General features: G+C 38.5%; 1 protein-coding gene across 1 annotated transcript in view; it reads left to right on the top strand.

The window, feature by feature from the left end:
* The first annotated feature begins 16,601 nt into the window (after positions 1–16,601).
* The window catches only part of tmtc2b (transmembrane O-mannosyltransferase targeting cadherins 2b), a 134,318-nt gene continuing 129,845 nt past the window's right edge, over positions 16,602–21,074 (top strand). The window contains exon 1 of the mRNA XM_084734511.1: positions 16,602–17,082. Within this exon, the coding sequence (XP_084590637.1) occupies positions 17,000–17,082 (83 nt within the window). The 5' untranslated portion in view covers positions 16,602–16,999. The remainder of the gene's footprint in view (positions 17,083–21,074) is intronic.

The following is a 21,074-nucleotide window of genomic DNA, read 5'->3' on the forward strand; positions in this document are numbered from 1 at the left end:
TATAATGCCAACATGGAAACGACAGAATCATTATAGATCCCAGAATTCAAAGTATATAGTTCAGACTATTTGAATTGGGGTTGTATGAGGTACTTATTGATTGTCAGTGTATTACCAGTTTGAAGAAGCAGAGAGGAGTACTAGATCAGAAAGCTATGGATGTGGTCGGAAACAAGAGGTAGTTTAGCCACTTAAAAAAATCCTACCTAAAAAAATCAGTATCAGTTTAAGTGTACACTGTATTTAGAATATTTTCACTGCTTTACTTTATGATGAGTCAGACTTTTCTGATGCAAAAATGCGCCAAATATGATTCTCTCCAAACCCACCAAAGTCCATAGGCAAAATCTATCATTTTACCTCACAGAACACGGGAGTTGCTGGCTACATCTGTTAGCTGGTTTGCATTATTGTGCGACTTCACTGTTTTAAAATATAGTTTGGGTTCAACGATATCATGCAAAAACACAAACTAACCAGATTGAAGCAGCTAGCAACTCCTGTGTTCAGCTAGGAAAAAATTACTGATTTAATCAATGGAGTTGAAACAGTGATACTTCGCTTATATGATGGCTGTTTTCCATTATAAAACATTGTCTGATGGTAAAGTAAAGTTGCGAAAATATTCTAAATAAAGTGTAAACTTAAGTTTAAGCTTTTGTTTAAGTGGCTAAAACACCTGAACCTGTCTACAGCAGCTCATTGCTGTTCATCCCTCTTTGCTTCACCAAACTGGGGACGTGTTGTCCTCCATCTACTGTATCTACTGTAGGTAATACACTGACAGTAGACAAGTACGTCACAGAAGCCCACATCAAATAATCCAAACTATCCCTTTAAAGCTATGACACATGGATCTTATTATGTATTTAGGAGGCAAACAGCTGATTGTTTTGTGTGCTTTTCCCCACTTGTTTGTCCCTGATGACACTCGTCTCTGTTCTTTCATACATGTAATGACAATATTACCAGTGTAAAGGATGTTGGTTTTCTCTGATGTATAATAACACATAATCCCCTAAACCACATTATGGACAAATTACAGCCCCAAACAGAGGTTACTGTGTGTCTTCTTCATATCAATCCAGCCTGAAATCCTGGTTTGTGGCTCCACTTCAGCACTGAAGCACCATTTGAATATCTGGCTCTGAAGACTATTGGAGCTGAGAGGAGAAGAAAGCAGCTGGAGAACAAAGAAAAACGTTGGAACCACTTGCCTTTCCTAGCTTGCGTGTTGTCTTCACCACTGAAACTATTCCACTACGTAGGAAGCATGAGAGTGCGGCCCAACAATTTGTCAACTGTGTGTTGTCTCCTGAGAGAGAGCACAAAAGTAAGTCGGAGCGACAGTGAGAACAGGAGAGTGGGTAAAAAGGAGAGAGAAAGAGAAGAGGGATAGAAAGAAATACTTCGAGAAGTGTTTTGGCAAAAAAAAGTGAGAGGGGGAAGACATTTGTATGCACGGCTTAACGTTGGCACATTAGCATTCAGTGACTAGTCACTCTCCAGTATGTGCTCACCCCACTATAAATCAAACAGCATGTTTACAGCGTAGGAGTGCACCGACTGAGGGGTTATTGCTGATGCAAGGCACACCATGAGACCACTCTGAGCGCTTCACATTTCATTTTGATTTTATGTGCAAAAGACGGCAGCCTAAGCTGCTTCTCTGTGCTAATGACATTCAGGAGAACATCTTGATAAAATTGATTTGACTGATAATTGGCATCCAACAGACAATAAAACCCCCTTTTGCAAGGAACATCTCCCAGTAATTCATGCAATTCAATCAACTGATTTTCCTCCTGAGAGTTCCCGCTGATAGCATCTATGGCTACTCATAGCTAATGTCAACTCATTTAAAAGTTTAACAGGAGCTTACTGTTACATCGTGCAGAGATTAGGGAAGTCTTCCAGTCTGTCCCACAGTTCCTCCAAGACACTGAATGGATTTTGATGAAATTTTTAAGGATTATTGGTCACTACTGAATTTTCAAAATAACATTAGCCTGCCAGAGGCATGGACCTACCAAGTTACAGCTATCTGATAGCAAGTATAACCTGCAATAACTTCTTTTTTATTCACTTAGGGTGGCAGAAAAAGCTACAAAAAAAGTCACACGCTACAATATGTAACACTTACACATTAAAACGTCTACAAACGCTCAACATGTTATATATTTTGTTGAGTTGTATACTCACAGTATCCCAAATGTTGCCAACAATTGCTAGCTAGTTCCTATAATTTCCGGTTAAACACTGGATATGTTGGATTCATTGGATACATGAGAGAGTAAGGAAGGAAGCTGGCAAATGTGACTAAATGCGACGTGACGTGATTTCAGACCATCATCAAACTATGTCTTGTTCTTGTTTTAATGAATGGAAGAGGACGTGAATTAGTGTCACTGCTACTTCTATTTACCCCACTACTTCATGTCGAAATGGCTGCTGTAAAAAAGGTGTAATGACGGCCTCACTCTCCTGTTTAGGGATGGCTGTCAAGAGCCACTAAACTGGTCCTGGTTGCTGATTGATCAGTGCCAAGATATTGATAAGCTCCAGGACAAATGGTGCTGCTACCTGTATTTATGAAACATTAATTCACTTTAATGTACCCATTAGTGAGTGTGCAGTCAAGAGAGTGTGTGTGTGTGTGTGTGTGTGTGTGTGTGTGTGTGTGTGTGTGTGTGTGTGTGTGTGTGTGTGTGTGTGTGTGTGTGTGTGTGACGTTACACCTATGAAAGTAGCAGTGGAGTGCAGTGTGTATACAGTTTACACTTAAACTCCCTGAATAAATACTGCAACTCCTCAGGACCAAGGCTAAGTTCCCATATCTTGCATGCTCCTGAAGGGAGTTAGCTCCAGTGTTAGGCTAACTTGAGGGGGACTGAGCTTTAAGGTGAACCAGTTATTCCCATGTCAGTGACGAACTGCTTGTTTTGCAAAGTTGCAAACATACAAGTGCAGTGTGTGTGCAGTTTAGGCTACTTGTCAGTGAATATATGCAACAACCCTCAAAAACCCAAGAGTGTTAGCTGTGAAGTTAGTGACAACTTTACTAAAATTAACCCAAATTATGGGACGTATTTCACAGATAAAAGTTTGGAGGAAGTATCACTATCGATTATTGTATTGATACTACTTAATACTCATGAAATCCTGATGATTCATGTCCCTGCTGCACCTCTAAAGGTAGTGCAACTTACACCTTTAACATTTTTATTGCCAATTGGTGACTTAATGTAATTTCCAGCATGCCTCTGCCCAATTTCAACTTGAGCAAAAGTCTAATCAGCTACATAACATGTGCAGGACCTTTAAAGGGATAATTCACCCAAAAATTAAAACTCAGTCATTACTTACTCATCCTGATGCCCATTGAAGGTCAGTTTTCAAGCGTAAAAAATAACCAAACTAAAAAGCGAACATAAAATGCCTTCATACCACTCGTCTGGTGTGATCCAAGTCTCCTGAAGCCCCAACATGCCAAGTTGACTTGAAGACATCATTTACACCATGTTTTTAGCTTGAATCTTCACTGTAGATCTTTAGCTTGGAGCCACATTCTTGTGTGCATGCAAGTGAACAGCATGTCTTGGCTTTAGGAGACTTTGATTACACCAGATGGATGCATTTTATGGTTTTTATGGGTTTTTTGGTTTTGTTTTTTCCATTTGAAAAGTGGTCAACATTCACTTCAATTGTTTGGGAGATTCTGCAATGCTGTCTTCCCGTGAAACTCCAGCAGTGCTTTGTGGACCAACAAACCAAACCCAAACTTCAGTCGGCATGAGGGTGAGGAGATAATGACTGAATATTCATTTTTGAAAATCTGAAATTTTTATCCCTTTAAATAAGATTGAAAAAGTGTAAAGGCCTTTCACTTGGAAAACATTTTGACCTGTCATAGTAGGTAATTCACGGGTGTATTAATGAAATTGGCTTAACTGCAATTACCTGCTTCAGTATCAAGGTTCTGTTAACTATCAAAGCTTACTGACAGACATGATTAACACCTGTGCTTTTCCTGTTATGTCTGTTGTAAAAAATGAAAAAGCTGTGTGTATAATTGCTTGATTGTAATTTTAGAAAAGAGAGGCATTCCTGAACATGTTTCCTTATTTCCTTCCTCTGGTCGTCTCTGTCATTTGCAGAAAATGCAGTTCATCCAAACATCTGGCAAGCTGCAGCCAAGCAAAGAGACTCATGGCCAGCGACCGTGTAATTCTGTCTTAGTCTGTCTCATGACATGACATACAAAAATACACAATTCCTTAACTTCAACGAGACTTTTATTCATAGCAAGCCCTCCTCTGGTGTGCACTTACCAGAGGAGTCAAAGCTGAGAGCGGGAGGAGACCTGAGCTGACGTTTAAAAGATCCCTCGGCTCGGCTCCCCTCTTCAATCCTCTGCAGAACGCATTAACCCAGATCAGCTGCGCTTCTCATCAGAGGCACTCGGGCTGAGCCAAGTGTTACACATCAAAAACAACTGGGATTGATGTATAAACACACACTCTTATAAACAGACACACTCGGTTTATGTGGATGTGCAAAACATCCAGACACACACAACCTGTCTATCTGGCACTTGCGCTGCAGAGTCAGTACCCTACTTTTTTTTTTTTTTTTAACACACTCTCACAGCTACAGCACTGGGAATCACAGCTTGCTAAGGTTGCTGGGACAGGTTCAGTGTGTTCATTAAAATGACTGTAAACACCCTCTCATCGAACATATTTATGGATAAAAGTGATGATGTGCTAGCCAAGCTGAAGCAGCCCACTGGGTCTTATTAAACTGATCATTTAAAGGAATTATAGTGCAGGTTGTTGCTACTCTCTAAGAGCTACTACTAAGCTACTACCTGCCCTTACAGAAAAAAAACACATGAACTTCACACATGCAAAATCACATGATCACATTTTTTCACATGTTAAACATATTCTTTGCACACAGGAAACATGGGTTTTGGAACATTTTATGTATGTACAATATATGAAACTCATGTAATATTCCCATGTGAAACACATGGATTTCACATGTGGAAAATCACAGGTGAAATTCATGTGTACATGTGTTTCATGTGTGTTTTTCACATGTTAAACATGTTCTTGGCACATGGGATACATGTGGTTTTAATATGTATACTCCTATGTGAATGTCACGTGTGGTAACATATGTGTGATCACATGATCACATGTGGAAAACATGGGAAATTCATGTATTTTTTTTCTCTAAGGGTTAGAAAACTTAGTGTCTGGACTGCCATAAAATTTTAAGTTGACTGAATTTGAAAAGACAAGCTGAGGTAATTTTGTAATGATACAAAACAAATAAACTTTTTAAGTCAAATAAACTTGACATTAAGTCAGTTGAAGTTGAGACAACATGTTGAATAAGCTTAAGATATTATGTTGAACCAACAACTGTTCATCACACTGACAGATCTGATTTCCTTTAACATTCTCTCAGCTTTTAAGAGTGTTGGAGCTCGTTGTTCCAACATTGGCAGAAAGACAAAAAGTGAAACTACTCACTGTGAATTTACCAAATCTCATGAATTCAATACTATATGGTTACTATACTGTATGCAGTGTTTTTTTGTGAAAACAAGCGGCGATAACTTATCTTAATGCTCGGAAGTCTGCAAATATGCTGATCATGTTTCTTTGGAAACTTGATTTAATGAGTTGATCAAACTCTGTATAATCCAGTAATTCAACTCTATGTCATCATCAACATTTGAGTTAGAAGTTTATAAGTTCTGAAGTGTTGTGAAAATAAATTCTAGAAATTTTAAGCTTAATTAACTTGAAAAAAACCTTTAACTTTAACTTTAACATGTATTTACATGGAGGAAAGATTAGTTGATGTCTCTAAATTTCTGTCAGATTTTTTTTTACAGTGTACATACAAATCAAACAGAGTGTGGTTTATATTTTCACAGATGAAACTACTCGTTTTTTGTGTATAACTTTAATATTCCTTTATAACTAATGTTTTAGCAATCTGTGTTTTATATCTGTCATTTATAGATCAAGGCAGTTTTATTGACTCTTTGTTGAGGGATAGAGTGGAGGGTCCACTAAAACGTCTTCAAGTCTACTTCCAAGAAAAGCATCATGTCTGCTTGCATCAAGTATCTGATATTTATAATATTCTGAAGCAGAGGGTCATTTTGCCCGATGGAAAGGCACTCAATAAAATGCCGTATTTCCAAAAAGTGTCACATTTTTGTAGATTTTCAAGGTTATACAAGGATACAGAATGAGCTGGAGCTTGGATTCAGTTGCCACTTGAGTGGGTTATAGAGGCAGAGGTTAGGAATAACAGAGGTTTCAGCGATTGTCTCCAGAGTGGAGACATTGATTCATCCGTGGAAAGACCTTGCTCCGGGTAATTTCATTATGCAGATGAGTTTGAGTGCTCCTGTGCCTGTGACCGTGTTGGAAAGGACACAGGCGGCGTGCGGCTGGCAGGATACGTATGGGCTGGCAGGGTTGCTTATACACCACCACCACCACTACAGTGGTCTTCTGATCAGTTGCAGTTATCCCCTTTCATTGGGTTAACAGGGAAAAATGTCATTCTGAAAGAAGCCACAGCATTCCTCTTACAATGCCTGTCTGTATCGCATAAACAGATGGGAGTTCTTGGCTGTGCTGAGCTTTAGCTTAACTTTTTTACTTCAGGAGCTATTGTTTTTATTTATAGCAGGCGGCTGCTGTGTTGGCATATTCGTCCTGTGGAAAATTTGGTACCTAATCAAAAAGAACTTGAAGTTACTGAACCTCTCATTGCTAATGATAACAAAAATTAAAGTGGACATTTAATATAACAGGTTTCATTCTGAGTGTTGAAGTACACACAATGGAAACGTTGGCTTTCTGCTCTTTTAAACAGTTTTTATTGTTCTCCTTCCTTTTTTCTGTCTTTGTGCCATAAATAATCACCCCCACTCCTTCATGCTTATTAAAACTAACACTGTAAAAAAATCATACAGGAATTTGGTGGAATCAACTCATCATTTCTCATTTACTTATTGTTCAAGGTGTAACGTGAAGGTTTGATGTGTGGTAGTTGGATCCCTGGTTACACTTCCTTGTTATGGGTCACATGTCTCTTAACTAACCAATGAGAAGTTAGAAGGACTTGGACTGAGTGTGTGTGGGAATTACAGAGGCACATCCAATCAATTATTTAACTGTTTTAACAAGGCTGCTGCAAATATTTTAACATGTAAAAATGTAAATAATAATTTTGAAAATAAATGTGTAAATAGTTAATTGTACAAATATAAACATATTTTTAGCAAATTACTAAAATACATGAATTAACTTAAATTGTAAACTTTACAAAGGTATTGAAACTTTTTTTTTGAAACTTTCAGAGAACTTGCATGACTATCTCTATCTTTAAGTTTCTTGACTTTAAATGACGTGTTGAATGAATGTACTGTACGGAGTTCAATCAAGGTTTGTTGGAAATGTTTTGTTTAGATAAATATAAAGTGCTTCAATTTTACTATTAAAAAGCTGTGGGAACTCTGAGATCAATGGGTTTTTCATCATAGTAATCTTTTTAAGATCGGATTTAACAGACCATATATCACAGGTGCTTTGTGATCTATCTTAGTCAGTTACGAACTTACCTCAGCAACCCTCTCACTCCAAATTTGCCAGCAGTTCACGTCAGCTCACTTCAGTTCCAACAACCAGACAAAAGGGAAAAAACAAAACAAAAACCGTGTGGCTTTTTGTGTGACTGTTTTTGTGTGGCTATTTTGGTCTTGTTCTGTATTGTATCTTGATGTGCTCCTATGTATGTACTTGCTGTGATGACAAATTTCCTCCAGTCAGTGACCTATCCATCTATCTACTCAAATATTTCAGAGCAGAGAAAACTGCTACTTTTTCCATGATTTTGACCAAATTTTATATACTTAACAATTTTCTAAATCTTTAAAATTAGGCTGGGTGGTTAATAACACATTTCTGTGGTTTGACAAACTCATTTGTTGTTGCTTTACACAACCTTCAGTCATTTTAACTTTTCATTTTAAGGCAGTCCAGACACTAACTTTTAAGTTTCAGTGTAACCTTTTACGCTGCTGTGGAATCCGTACACTGATCTTTTTGAACTCCACATTGCACATGAATAATTAACAGTGCACATTATCGTCAAGGCTGAAATCTATCCTACGTATCAGTTGAGGTGGGCAGTGGTGTTTGGATAGAAGGTAAAAATCAAAGTTATTCATCCATGGCTTTACCCACTCAACTTTGCTTTAATTTTACCTGGCAAATAACAAGAATCCACCTCAGAAGTTATGACTTAAAAGAGTAAAGGCTGGGTTTCTTCCTTGCCTGCAAGATCAAGACTTTTCCACCACCGCTTGGACTTGAGAGAGAGACAGCAGCATGGGTGCCGCTGCAGGGGGCATCGGGATTCAAAGCAAGACGCGGATGGACTTCTTTAGATGGTGGTGGTTACTTGAAGAGAAAAAAAAAAGCAGTGCAGCTCGTTTAAAGCAGCCAAAGAACCTTGGGTTATGTACCACTGATTTACAGAAGTTCATCCTAAAGATAATAGCAAGCTGCAGTTTGGTGCTTTGATAATTCACTGGATTCTCTACTCACTTCTCTGCTCAGAATTTAATTGCTTTTTAAATTGGAAATGTTGTTCTCTGCGCTCCATCGCACACTGAGATGTGGTGAAGGGAGAATCATGTATGTATGAGTGTGTGTGAGCAGTTATCTTAATGTATATTTAGAAGGACCAGGTTCAGTGTAATCTTCTGAACATCACATAGCAGCAGGCAGCTTGAATCTCCAAAGACCAAAGCTCCATACAGCACCTCCAGTTCCAGTTCAAAGTTAATGGACCTGCCATGTGGATTGACTAGCTAACTCCCTAATGAAAAAGAAAACGACGAATTATATTAATGGAAATGCCACTGCATCCTGTTTGATAGAGACATTCTTCTTCCACCTCCACTCGATCTGTCCGTCAGCATTATGTCCTCTATGGCTGCACCATCAGCTCCGAAGAGAAAAGTAATTTGCTGATGATAATTTAGTGATGAGTCAGCTGTGTTGAGACAAATCAGAGTTTGAAACTTATCTTGTGTTTTTCCTGATTGCTAGAGAGTCACTTTTAGAGTACAGTTTTCAAGGGGACACAGTTCACTCGAGGCTGGCTTGTCACTCCTGTGTGCACCTGTGTGCATCTCGAGGCAAGTTATTACCATAGCAAGTAGAATAAGAGGACGGAGCCATCAGATGCGGACCACTGTTTAGAAGTCTGCGAGTTTGGCATTATGGGGGTTGACAAGTGCGGATGATGCACCGTGACATGGCCGTTGCTTGGTTTTGACTCCTTCATTCAACAGGAAATCACCGGCAGCTTGCCTGCCTGCAATCTTTCTTAATTACAACAGTACACGAAAATATATTTCTGAAAATATTAAGCAAGAAATAGGCAATATAGTAACAGAATATTGATCCATGTTTAATCATAACTGCCTAGTTTGAGGGAGGCTCCCTCAGGAAACCAGAAACCCAGCTGCAACTGCGTGGTTGGAATCTGTCTCATATTACAACTAAACAGAACACTGAATTATGTTTCTGAAAACACTGCAAGCGATACACAATTTAGTAACATAATATTGGTTCATATTTTATCAACACTTGTCTAATTTGACAGTCTGATCTGAGTTTCGTGAGCCCTGGCTGTGAGTTGAAGTTGGACAGACTGACTGACTTGTCAACCTAAAGAATACTCTGCTTTATTATCTGTTTTACTCTAAATGGGATCGTAGTTTACAAAGGGAGCATCGTGCTGTATAGAGGAAGATTTCAAACTAGCAATTTAGATCATAAATTCATTAGGAAACTGTTGACTAAGGTAATAACTCAAATGAGAAGTGCGATGATTTTCTCAAAAGACTACACTCGATTGGACTTCTTTTTGTAACCAGTGGAGTCGCCCCCTGCTGACCATTAGAAAAAATGGAGGTTGTAAGCAGAGGTGGATTTAAGGGGGTGGCTACTGAGGCTCAAGCCCCGGATATTTTCTCAAAAGCCCCATATCTTTTATGTTTTGAAAATTAAATTGTATAAGTAATTTCTCTCAGTCTCATTCTGACAGCACTGCGTGTGTGTCACTGTGCAGTACTGGAGTCTAACAGAGAGGCAGTAATACGCTGCCAACGAGCATGTAGCCTCCTCAGCCTGCCCTAAAGAAGAGCTGTTCGATTCTCACTCACGCGTACCCTCCAGTATGGACATCCACAGTTTAAAAAAAAAAGCCAACGGCACCGCCATCCACAGAAAGCCAACGTGCAGTGTGTTTCTAATCTGTAGCTCAGAAGAGATAACCATGTCGTGTGTGAACATGCGTTCATATGCACATGCACATTTTCCTGCAGCAGCCTCTGCGGAGACCAGTCTGTCTGTCTGTCTGTCTGTCTGTCCAGACCATATATGGATATGATGATACTCCTTTGAGGTGACCAGGAGTGTAAAAAGTATTCAGATCTTTTACTGAAGCAAAAGTACTGTCACACTGTAAACACACTTAACTACAAGTAAAAGTCCTGCATTCACAAAACCTTACTGAAGTAAAAGAATGGAAATATTATCAGATAAATGTACTTAAAGTAAAAGTATTCATGTTGCAGTAAAATGTTCCCTGTCAGTGTTATTATGTCTGATGTTTCTGTATTAATATTATTGCTTTAATTTTACTGCTGTTTACTGTTGTAGATGTTTAAGATTGGGCTCATTTTAACTACTTTAGAGGTCACTGTAGCTGGTTTCATCTACAGCAATGCATCATGGTCTATAAGACCAACCAATGTCTGTAGCGTCACTGTCCTGTAAGAACCATGTAGTCATTAAACATCCTTTTTTCAGCTTTGTGGAATAAAAAGAACAGTATTTGCCTTTGGGATGTAGTGTAGTGGCATAAAGTTGGATAAAATGGAACTTAAAGTTATTTCGCTGTACGTAGAAGCAAAAGAAAAAAAAATTGGCTGCAGTCCCTGGGCTTAGCCCCAGATCTCCTAAACTCCTAGATCCGCCCCTGGTTGTAAGCCACTTACACGTTTCATTCACTTTTCAGACCTGGAAGCTCCGTCCTCTTATTCTTCTGCCTATAGTTACTATTATTAATTACATGCTGCTTTATGCTGCTTTATGTTTCCGTGTTTGATATTCTGCTGAATATCTGTTCCTCCAAAACACCCACAAAGTAGTATGAGCCTCTTGGCTTTGTGCGAAGCCATACTTAAGTGTGTCTGCGTTAAGCATCACTTTCTGCTTTTACCACACTCACGTTTCGTCTTCTTTTTTTTTCCATGCAGAAGTGATTTGGCCCTCAGACGTGGCTCTGAACCTGTAATTATCTAACAGCCAGAACAGTGTCCCTGTAATTCCTTCAAACCGTCCAGGATCCAAAGACATTCAGGGAGGTCTTCCTCTGTCACACACATCAGGCAAAATCCCCCCAGCACCCATTTTCCTTTTTCCTCTTCACCCACATGCACATGCACATGTTTTCACTTTGCTGGACACTTCACATGTGTGAAATTGAGACCTTATCATAATGTACACCGATTCCCTGACAAATGTTTCAATACAAATACATTTAACAATAAATTATATGTTTGTCTATGAAATATTCAACTATATTAATATAGAAACGGTAAGTAAGAAAAAGTTGTTTCCTTCAATCCATCGTTCCTCATGTCTTAATGTTGGTCACAAAACAAGTCAAATTGCACCAAATTCCTGCTCAAGTTCACACAAGGATCCAGTGGTGGAAGAAGTTTTCAGGCTCTGTATTTAAAATTGTAAACTCTCTATACATCACAGCATATAAATGCACTTTTACAGGTAAAATCTTGTCATTAAAGTAAATATTATCCACAAAATGTGAAGTAGAAAAATTAAAAGTACTCATTATACAGCAGAAAGGCTGGATTATTATTTCAAATGCACTGACAAGTAAGAAGCAGAATATTGTAGTTGATTATATCAGTTACTTAATATCCTGGTTTCAGCCGTAATCATCATAGATTATAGATAATCATATTTCACAGTTGTGGTATGTAACATGTTGGTATGTTTGCATACAAAAATGCAAAACATTTCATGGTTATAGTTTCTCAAATGTGAGGATGTGCTGCATTTACTTGACTAAAACTACATAACTTGTGTATTTGGACTATTTGCACATATATAACGTAACATACATGTTACATAAAACCCCTTAACTTTTATGAGTTGAAGTACATTTTTCTAATAATACTTAACATTCTTTAACTCATACTAACATTTTCAATGCAGGACTTTGACTTGTAGTATTTTTACAGTGTGGTATCTGAATACTTCCACCACCATAAGCTGTTTTGTGTGTGTTGTCTTAATGTGTAAAATACAGGGCCACAAGTAATGATAATCTTCATTATTGATTATGTTTATTATTGATTATTCTTCCTGTTTTTGCATTTATTAATCAATGAAATGTTTCCTGTGTTCAAAACCCAAAGACATTTATTTCACAACCACACAAGACAAGCAAAAGCAGGACATTTTTATAAATGATCAAAGGTTTAAAGAGTACTGAAAATCTGTACTCAAGTATAAGTACTGTTACATCGCTAAAACTTTCTCCAAATGTGTGCTGCTGCAGTGTTATGGCTTGTTTTCTGTTCATATGTCCTGACTTTCATTGTCTGTTTGTGATCAGATCACCTTAAATGCAGATGAAAGTTTTAATTCAAATTGTACTCAGTATTCAACTATAAAAGTAATGTATAATGTGTACTCAAGTACAAGTAAAAGTACAGGCTTGAAAATCTACTCATAAAAGTATAAATACCCCCAAAAAACTACTTGATTACAGTAATTTGAGTATTTGCAATGAGTTAATTTCACCCCTGGAAATAATTAGCTGGAACTAGAGCATTTTTTGTTGAAAAATTACATAAAAAATACTTATTATCCAAACACCTATCAATTCATTTTCTGCTGATCAACAGCTCTAGTGCAGTAATAATTAACTAAATAGTAAAAACTGCAATATTTCCCTAAAAAAATGTTAAGTAGAAGTATAAAGTGCCATCAAGTTAAACTAAAGTGAAGTACAAGTACTTCAAATTTAACGTAAGTGCAGTACTGCTGCCAGTGATGTATGAGGATGACAGAGAGACGTGTGTAAGTAAAGCAGTACAGCAGTCCAAGCACGTAACATAATTGCAGAAAGTTTTTGAGCATTTGATCATTTGTTCCTCTGTCAGATTATTATCATTTTGCTTTGATCACAGAAGAATTTTTTGTTTTCTTTTCTTCACGTATAATGCAGTTAGACATTGCAGCACATGTGCATCTTTGAACCTGGGGGCTGGATCATTCATGTTTGGTTATTAATCAGCCCTCAGTGAGCCATAGACTAGAAGCAAAAAAAAAAAAAAAAAGACCCTTGTGCTGGCCGGTAGCTCTGATCAGTCTAATTAATTCCTGAAATGTGTTACATGGCAGTGTCCTGCTGCTGTCCTGTGAAAGGCTACATTGAAGTCTGCTCCGACAGATGGGGTCTGTCTATTCAAACAACCCTCAATCAATATGCAGTGGGCCAGCTACTTGCTTTGTCTGTGAAACACTTTTACATTTATTTTTTTTTTTGCTCCTTTCTTCACTGCTGGTCTCTTACTTCTTTATATTGTGCAATATCCTCTGTGGAGCGGAGTCCAGGAACATTTTGCTCGTCATGAATGGTGGGCGACTTTGATTTTCAAATGCTGTATATTGTTTTTGGAAATCAAAACATGTTGTTCATCTTGAAGCTGATGATACAAGATCCAATCTAGAAAAGCATAATAACTACCAGACATTAAACTCATCATGGAAAAGAACACTGTTGTTTTATTCTATCAGTGCTTTAAACGGGTCATTTTGGAACGTTGGGATAATAATTCACAATCAATTGAGACGATTTTATTTTTATTTAAGGACAATGCATTAAGTTGTGCAGCAGAGACTGAAATAAAGACTGTGTCCTCACAGACACCATGCACTGTGAGCCCTCTACTGGTCACTGTGGGGCCAGCTCATCTTTTAGCCTGCTCAGACTTAAATCAATAGAAAGCAATTACTGGAGTGACAGTGAAGAGAGTCTCACAGTAGCCACTGTGATGAACATGTCACCTTTTCTTTGCATCAGGTAACAGAACAGGTTGTCCCCTCATGATGTAATCAGATCAAAGTGTCTCTACTCTGACAGGATCCAGTCACTGGACTGACAGACGTCCACTCACAAAACTATGATTTCTACTAGTAGCGGATTTTAAAGTAGCTTAAAATAAACATCTGTGAATTGTCCTTCTCTTTTCAGTGAACAGAAGTCAAAGCACATAAACAGAATGTTTCTTTTATAGCTGCTGTTTTCTGCAGCTGTGATCATTTCTGTGTAGTTTATTGAAACCAGATTAGTTTTATAATAAAAGTTCACTAAATCATTCACAAGACACAGGCTGATTTTACATCGCTGTTGTCCTTTATACAGCCTCTAGGATTTATGTGTCTTAATTATAGAATAAGATATAGGCCTTCAGTGGGGTAGGCTGGGGACATTTGCAACTCATGACAGTTGCAACAAGTCCTCCATCAGCAACATGCGTGATGACACTCACTGAAACTGGTGAGTTAGACCCTCTCCCCATCAGGAAGACACTCAATATCTGCTGCTCGATTTATTTTTAAAAAAGCAACTTGTTTTTGAAGTATAAAAGTAGTTATTTTATTACATTGTCCTGATCTTTTGTACACAGATAAATCAAAACTCACTAAGTTTAAATCAAAACAGACTATACAAGCATATTTTTCAACATAAACTAGTCATTGTTGCAGTTTTGTGCAATAAATACATGCCTTAAAAAAGTTTGTTGCATTGAAAATTGTTCAATTCTTCCTGTCTCACAAATATAGAGGGATTGAATAGCATCTTGAACATCTGCACGTTAACTCAAGTTAGGCCCATGTTTAACACATAGTTACTGCATCAATATTACTATAATATTTCTTAAAACAATGCATATTCTTTTAGAATACTAGATTATTGAAACAAAAAGTAAAAGTAACTTAGTGAAATATAATTTAAGAGGTTGCACACAGCAAATCACAAACCCAAATCACGCTGCTACTGTCCCCAGGATTGGGTCAGTGACAACTTCTGACTTCTTCCATTCAAATAAATATTGTAAACAACATGTCATATGCACTCATCTTTAAATGGTATACCATAAGCCTATACCATAATGTACTATATGCTATAGTTAGTGGATGAGGAGAGTGGCACCTCTGACTGAAATAATATTCAATCATTACCCCTAGGGAATGAAATAATAGTGACATTAAATAAAACTTTCATGATTATGCTCTAAGAATCCATACCAGATGTCCTTGAACGTCACAGTAAGGACCACCTCCACATTATGGACTACTGTTAGTGACAGTAAGTGACCCTTACCGACTGGTCTCAGCATCATGTAGTGTGATTTATCCTCGTCTCAGTTGGTGGGGCAGTGCGCATGCGCTTGAGATCTCCCTACACCACATGCGTTTGGACAGCGGCTGCGTCAAGACACCAGTGACACTGAGGGCAGGAACGGAAGTGAAGAAGATTTCTCTCAGTATAAAAGCATAAATATACCTCACATAAAGAGTCCATAGGAAAATGGATATGGATAGAAGCTCCAGTATAAATGAAGAGGTTTTTTATGGTATGTAGTCTACTTTTGTTAATAGACTTTTTTTACAGCAGCTGTTTTGACATGAAACAGTAGGGTAAACACAGGAGTTACTAGTGATGCTAATTAAGGCTCTGTTCCATTTATTCCAGTCAAACAGGGTCACGTGCTGCTGTTGCACTGTAACCTTAATTATGAACAAGTAACACCTGTGTTTGCCCTACTGTTTCATATCAACATGTCCATTGTGAAAAAATGTCTATTGCTGAATTAGCTGCAAAACATAAAATGTCAGATAATACTGTCATTTTAGATTATTTTATTTTATTTTAAAAAGGCTGCAGCACAGTGAATTCATGCACATATGGAAGAATTATGTTCAATCATAAGTAATGGAAAAAAGAAAGTAATTCAATTCGATGTGAGCTAAATGGGATAATTAGACATGGATATCAGTACCCAATACCCTTAATGTATGGATTAAACAGCTACAGTCTGTTATGGTGAAGTTAAGCATGGTTTATTTTTAACGAATTATATTGGCATCACCTTATGGGATCTTGTATTGGTAATGGTATCATATTTTTTTTTTTAAATTAAACCTTTTCCCTTATTTGTTTCTGTGCTCATTAGGTAGTACATGCCTTTTTTTGTTGTAAAAATTAAAAGAAAACTTTCTTATCATATTTTTTTTTTTTCAGATCCACCTTGGCAATGAGCTTATATTGCGCATGAAATTCGAGGTTTACGGGCGAGCTTTATTTTGAAAGCCCAGCCGGATGCGGTAGGCGATCATTACGTGTGACTTGACGTCGGTCCGTATCACGACGTTGATCCAGCAGCGGCCGCTGAGCATCAGATCCTCCTCCTGCGTGTCGGGAGGGAAGGCGTGCGGTGCGGTCTGCTGCTGTCACACATCCACTGAAGGCTGCTCGTCTTTTCTTCCTGCCCTGCCAGCTCCCAGCAGGATAAAACTGCCCTCCAGCTCACACCAAACATGGGTTAGAGAGACAGAGAGCGACCTATGGATTATCCACTTTGTGCACTTCAGCGAGGATGATGGGGGGGGAGACGGACTTGTTTTCGCAGAGACATCCTGACAAAGACGGGGACTGAGAGGGAACACAGATCGCTGCTCCTCTCTGCCTCGCTTCGCATCTTTCTCATTTTTTTCCCCTTATTTTTTTTGTTGTTGTGCTCTTTTTGATTATTTTTTCCCCTGCGTGCGTGCGAGACAGAGAGATGTTTGCAGAATTGCTGTGCGGCGCCGTGGCTCTGGTCCTGTATGTCAACACTCTGGGCGCCGATTTCTGCTACGATGACAGGTACTTACTGAGTGAATGAATGACATGCAGCCCCGTGATCCTAACACCACTGTCTCCACCGCACCTCCTCTCTTATCCACTATCAGTTCACAGGAATAATAACGGGCTTTCATTCATTATGTTGCCATAACTCTGAATGAGCTGAATGTCATTGCAGCAGCACTGTGAGCTCAGCTTTTACATTTATTAGGGTTCGTATCATTGAAAACAGTTTTTTTTTTTTTTTCAATTTACTGTTTTCAAGGTTCGAAAAGTGCTTGAAATTTCAATTACAGTACTTTCATAATAAGTCTCTGCCTGACTGAATAGTTGGCTTTTAGATAAAGAAATAAAATGAGTGCAATACTGGCTCTGTCAGATTGTATAGGCAGTCAACATTTTGAAACTTTATGTGTTCTGCGTTTTCCTTTTTTCGATGATGAGGTGAAATAATCATTTTGAGTATATGCATGTGAACAGTCCTGGAAAGGATGAAAATGCACCTTGAAAAGTGCTTAAATCTGACTTTGGAAGAGATGGAAGAACCCTGATTAATACAAAGTGTGTGCCTGAGGGCAAGAATCAATTTATCAACCATAGGTGGTGTATCAGAAGTGGTGTGGTGCTTTGAGGAGCTGTGGAGGGATCGATGCTCTGCTCCTGCCTATTCTTACCTGTAGTGCCAGTAACTTGGAGAGCACTGTAACACTTCTCCTTCTCCTGCAGAAACTTTTTCTGTTTTTGGTGAGTTTACAGTGATCATTATTTGGGCCAATTAGGGCTAATCTGTGAATCATTTTCTCGATTATTTGATTAGTTGTTTGGTCCATAAAAAAAGGGGAAAATGATGATCACAGTTTCCACAACCCGGGGATATTTGTTGTTATTGTCATAAAAGAGTAACAAAATCAACAAATCATTTTTTGAGAGGCTAAAATCAGAGAATTTGGGTAATTCTTCTTAACTGACTGTCAAAAGCTAGCAATTAATTTAATAGATGACAACTGATCAACTGATCATTGCAGCTCTAATCATGATCATACAGTGTTTCCACACATTCCTATGATACATCCTGCAGCAGTAATATCTGTCTAGGATCATTTTCCTAGGATGAACAGTGAAATCAGTACAGGCAGTGTTGAGTCTCCAGAGTCTGGACTTGTTCTCTGTCTCTGAGTTGTGCTGAGGAAATAATTGATCTCTGGAGGAGAAGTCTGTCTTCTTACTCCGCTCAGCACCGAGCATCGTCGCCAAAAGCGCCCCAGCCTGCTGAAACTTTGAGCAAAGTATTTTGTTATTAATTCACTTCCAAATAGGCAGTAAGTTGTCACCCTCCACTTGGTTTGAACAGGCGAGCTCAGTGCAGGCTGGGTTCGGCGGGGTAATGCATTACTCATAGCTGGCCTTTTGATATTTGATGGCTGAATGGTTGTCAGTGCCTCAGGCTCATTAATGCACCATCGATGCCTTGATGTAGGTCAGAGGCAGGGTTGTTTTCCTGCTGCCATCACTGTGCAATCATTTTACAGCTAATACAGGTTGATTCATACTGAGATCATTCTTATAGATGCTCTTGACAGAATATTGTGCAGCTCATGATATTCTATATGTCCTTTGGACCAGCAGTTATGTGTTGTGCAGATATATTTATTATTTACAGGCTAAAAAAAACATATAGACTATACTTTCATATTTGGTATGGAGCTGTGTAAAGTAATATTAACAAAAAATCATGATATAGCCATTTTTTGATCAGGCGACACTGTTAAAGACACCTTCAGTAAATAAACATTCTGATAAAATCTGGAGAATAAAATAAAAAACAATCAGACTGAAATATCTAATATTGAAAATTCAATATGGTGTGCATTCAAGACATTTGTAGGACAGATAATGATATTATTTTTTAGTTAAAAAGAAGCAAGAACTAGATAAAGAGTTTGACAGCGTGGAAAAAAACAATGAATTGTCTTCCAAATATCATGAAGAAGCTGATGCCAAAAATTGTAAAAACTTAAAATTGAATATGAGGATTTTTTCCTCAGAAAAAGTTCAAGATATTAAGCATCATTCCTATATAATCTCTTGTACATCAGCAAATAAAATTGCAAATAAGTGAGCAATTTAGTGAAAGGGGTAATTAAAAAGGAACACTGTAGCACCAAAGAACAGTTTCCAACATGCCAACAACAGAATACAAAATAACTCATCTATAAATAAAAGTTTGCATATAAATCTGATAGAATAACAAAGAATTATGAGCCAGTGTCCTTTTAAAATCAGTCAAGTTTAAATGTCTGCTGACCAAACAGAGGATCTGAGGTAGGAATAATATCAGAAGCTAAAAACATGGTGGATAACAGGTGTTGTGCAGCTTTACAACACACTCAGAGAAGTGACGTAACACTACACAAACAGTCCGTATCAGCTGGTGCTGTACTGTATTTCCTTTACAACGTCTCTGACTGCTCTGTATATAGAACATTTCCTGTGTTACACATTCCCCGAGGCCTTTTTCATGAAAGTCTGATACTCCTCTTGCAGTGGAGTTGCTATGCCGTTGCACTTTGTGCTACGGTCAGGTGATTCTCGCAACTCCTGTGCAAGAATGATGGTGTTCTGTGTCCATAAACCTGTCAGGGAGTGGCCTCGCTGTGCAGAGGTGAGAGGCTGCTGCTGCTGCTGCTGCAGAGCTGGCTGCTGTGTGGCTGCCAAAGAGCCGCCAGCCTCCAAGTTTTTAATCCAAGAAAGAGAAGCCAAACGCTGATTATTCTGTGAAGAGATGTTAACATATTGTTGTTTATTACCACATGAGGTTTGGTCCAAGTGATTGCAGGCTTTTTATGAATAGATGATAGATTTTTCGAGCTTTTTGTCTGACGTGCTCTGTCTCTGAAATGTTTTCCATCGCAGGCTATCTGTCAAGCGGCGTTATCTGTTTTTAACACCATGTGTTTGGTTCAGGCTTGTAATTAGCAGCCGTCTCCCGGTCCCCTTGGGCTCCACTTGGGGGAGGGAGGGGGACGGAGGAAGGGAGGGTGCGACAGAGATATGTAATTTTGTTAAGTAAAACAGCCTTGGACACGCAGGCTGATCTAACTTGCTAATTCTGCTGCTGCTTGTGTAGTAAAAGAGGCTGATGTGACTCTGTGATGGTAAAGAAGCTGTCATCGTGGAGAATCCTGAATGTGTGCCTGACGATAAATCAAATTGCGAGCTCGCTATTACCCAGCAACCCTGCAGCTTGTTGGGAGGATTTACTTCAGCTGCAAGTCTGACAGTAATTTATGGATCATTCAGATAATGTTTTTCATCAACTCAAAGGACATCAGCATTACAGAATGTAAGAAAAAACAAAAAGATGTGTTGTTGATGTACTTATTTGGTGAGCATTTAAAACTAAAAGGAAACTCTTCCATTGAATATTTGTGATAAATAGTTGCAGAATGATTAAATATGGATATTTTGTCACAGTGCATCATTGATTCCTCTCTGTGAGAAGAAAGATTGTTTTGTCCGTTCGCTCCTGGCTGTGAAACCAATGAATTGACTTAACTCAGCGTAAAAAGTTAGGAACCAGAATGTATTTGGGTGCGTGTAAAATGGCTAAGGGCTGCAGAGCTGATGTAAAAGACACCTGAGGATCTGCAATCGATCGGCTGGTAGGAACGGCAGTGGAATACATAATAAGTTGCTGCTTTTTCTTTCTCGTTTATTCCTCTCATGGGGAAGGGAGTGTCGAAGGAAAAATAAAAGAAAAAGGGCCTCTGAGTCGCAATGTGCTTATCAAAGGTGAGTCCTGGTTACACATTAATTTGAGTAAACTTTATGCGTTTCATGCGGGGTAACCAAGGCCATCGGGAGGTCACAGTTAAAGGGAAAAAAAAAGTTTACATGTTATCCTCCAGGCTGTAAAGAAATAATCCCATGCAGTCAGTCACGTCCCCTCCCCTGATAAAAAACAACAGCCTGGAAGAGTGGCCGGCTCCGCGGTGCCAAATCGCCCCGGGGAG

Source organism: Lutjanus erythropterus, chromosome 13, assembly GCF_056507025.1.
Source record: "Lutjanus erythropterus isolate fLutEry1 chromosome 13, fLutEry1.hap2, whole genome shotgun sequence".
NCBI lineage: Eukaryota > Metazoa > Chordata > Actinopteri > Lutjaniformes > Lutjanidae > Lutjanus > Lutjanus erythropterus.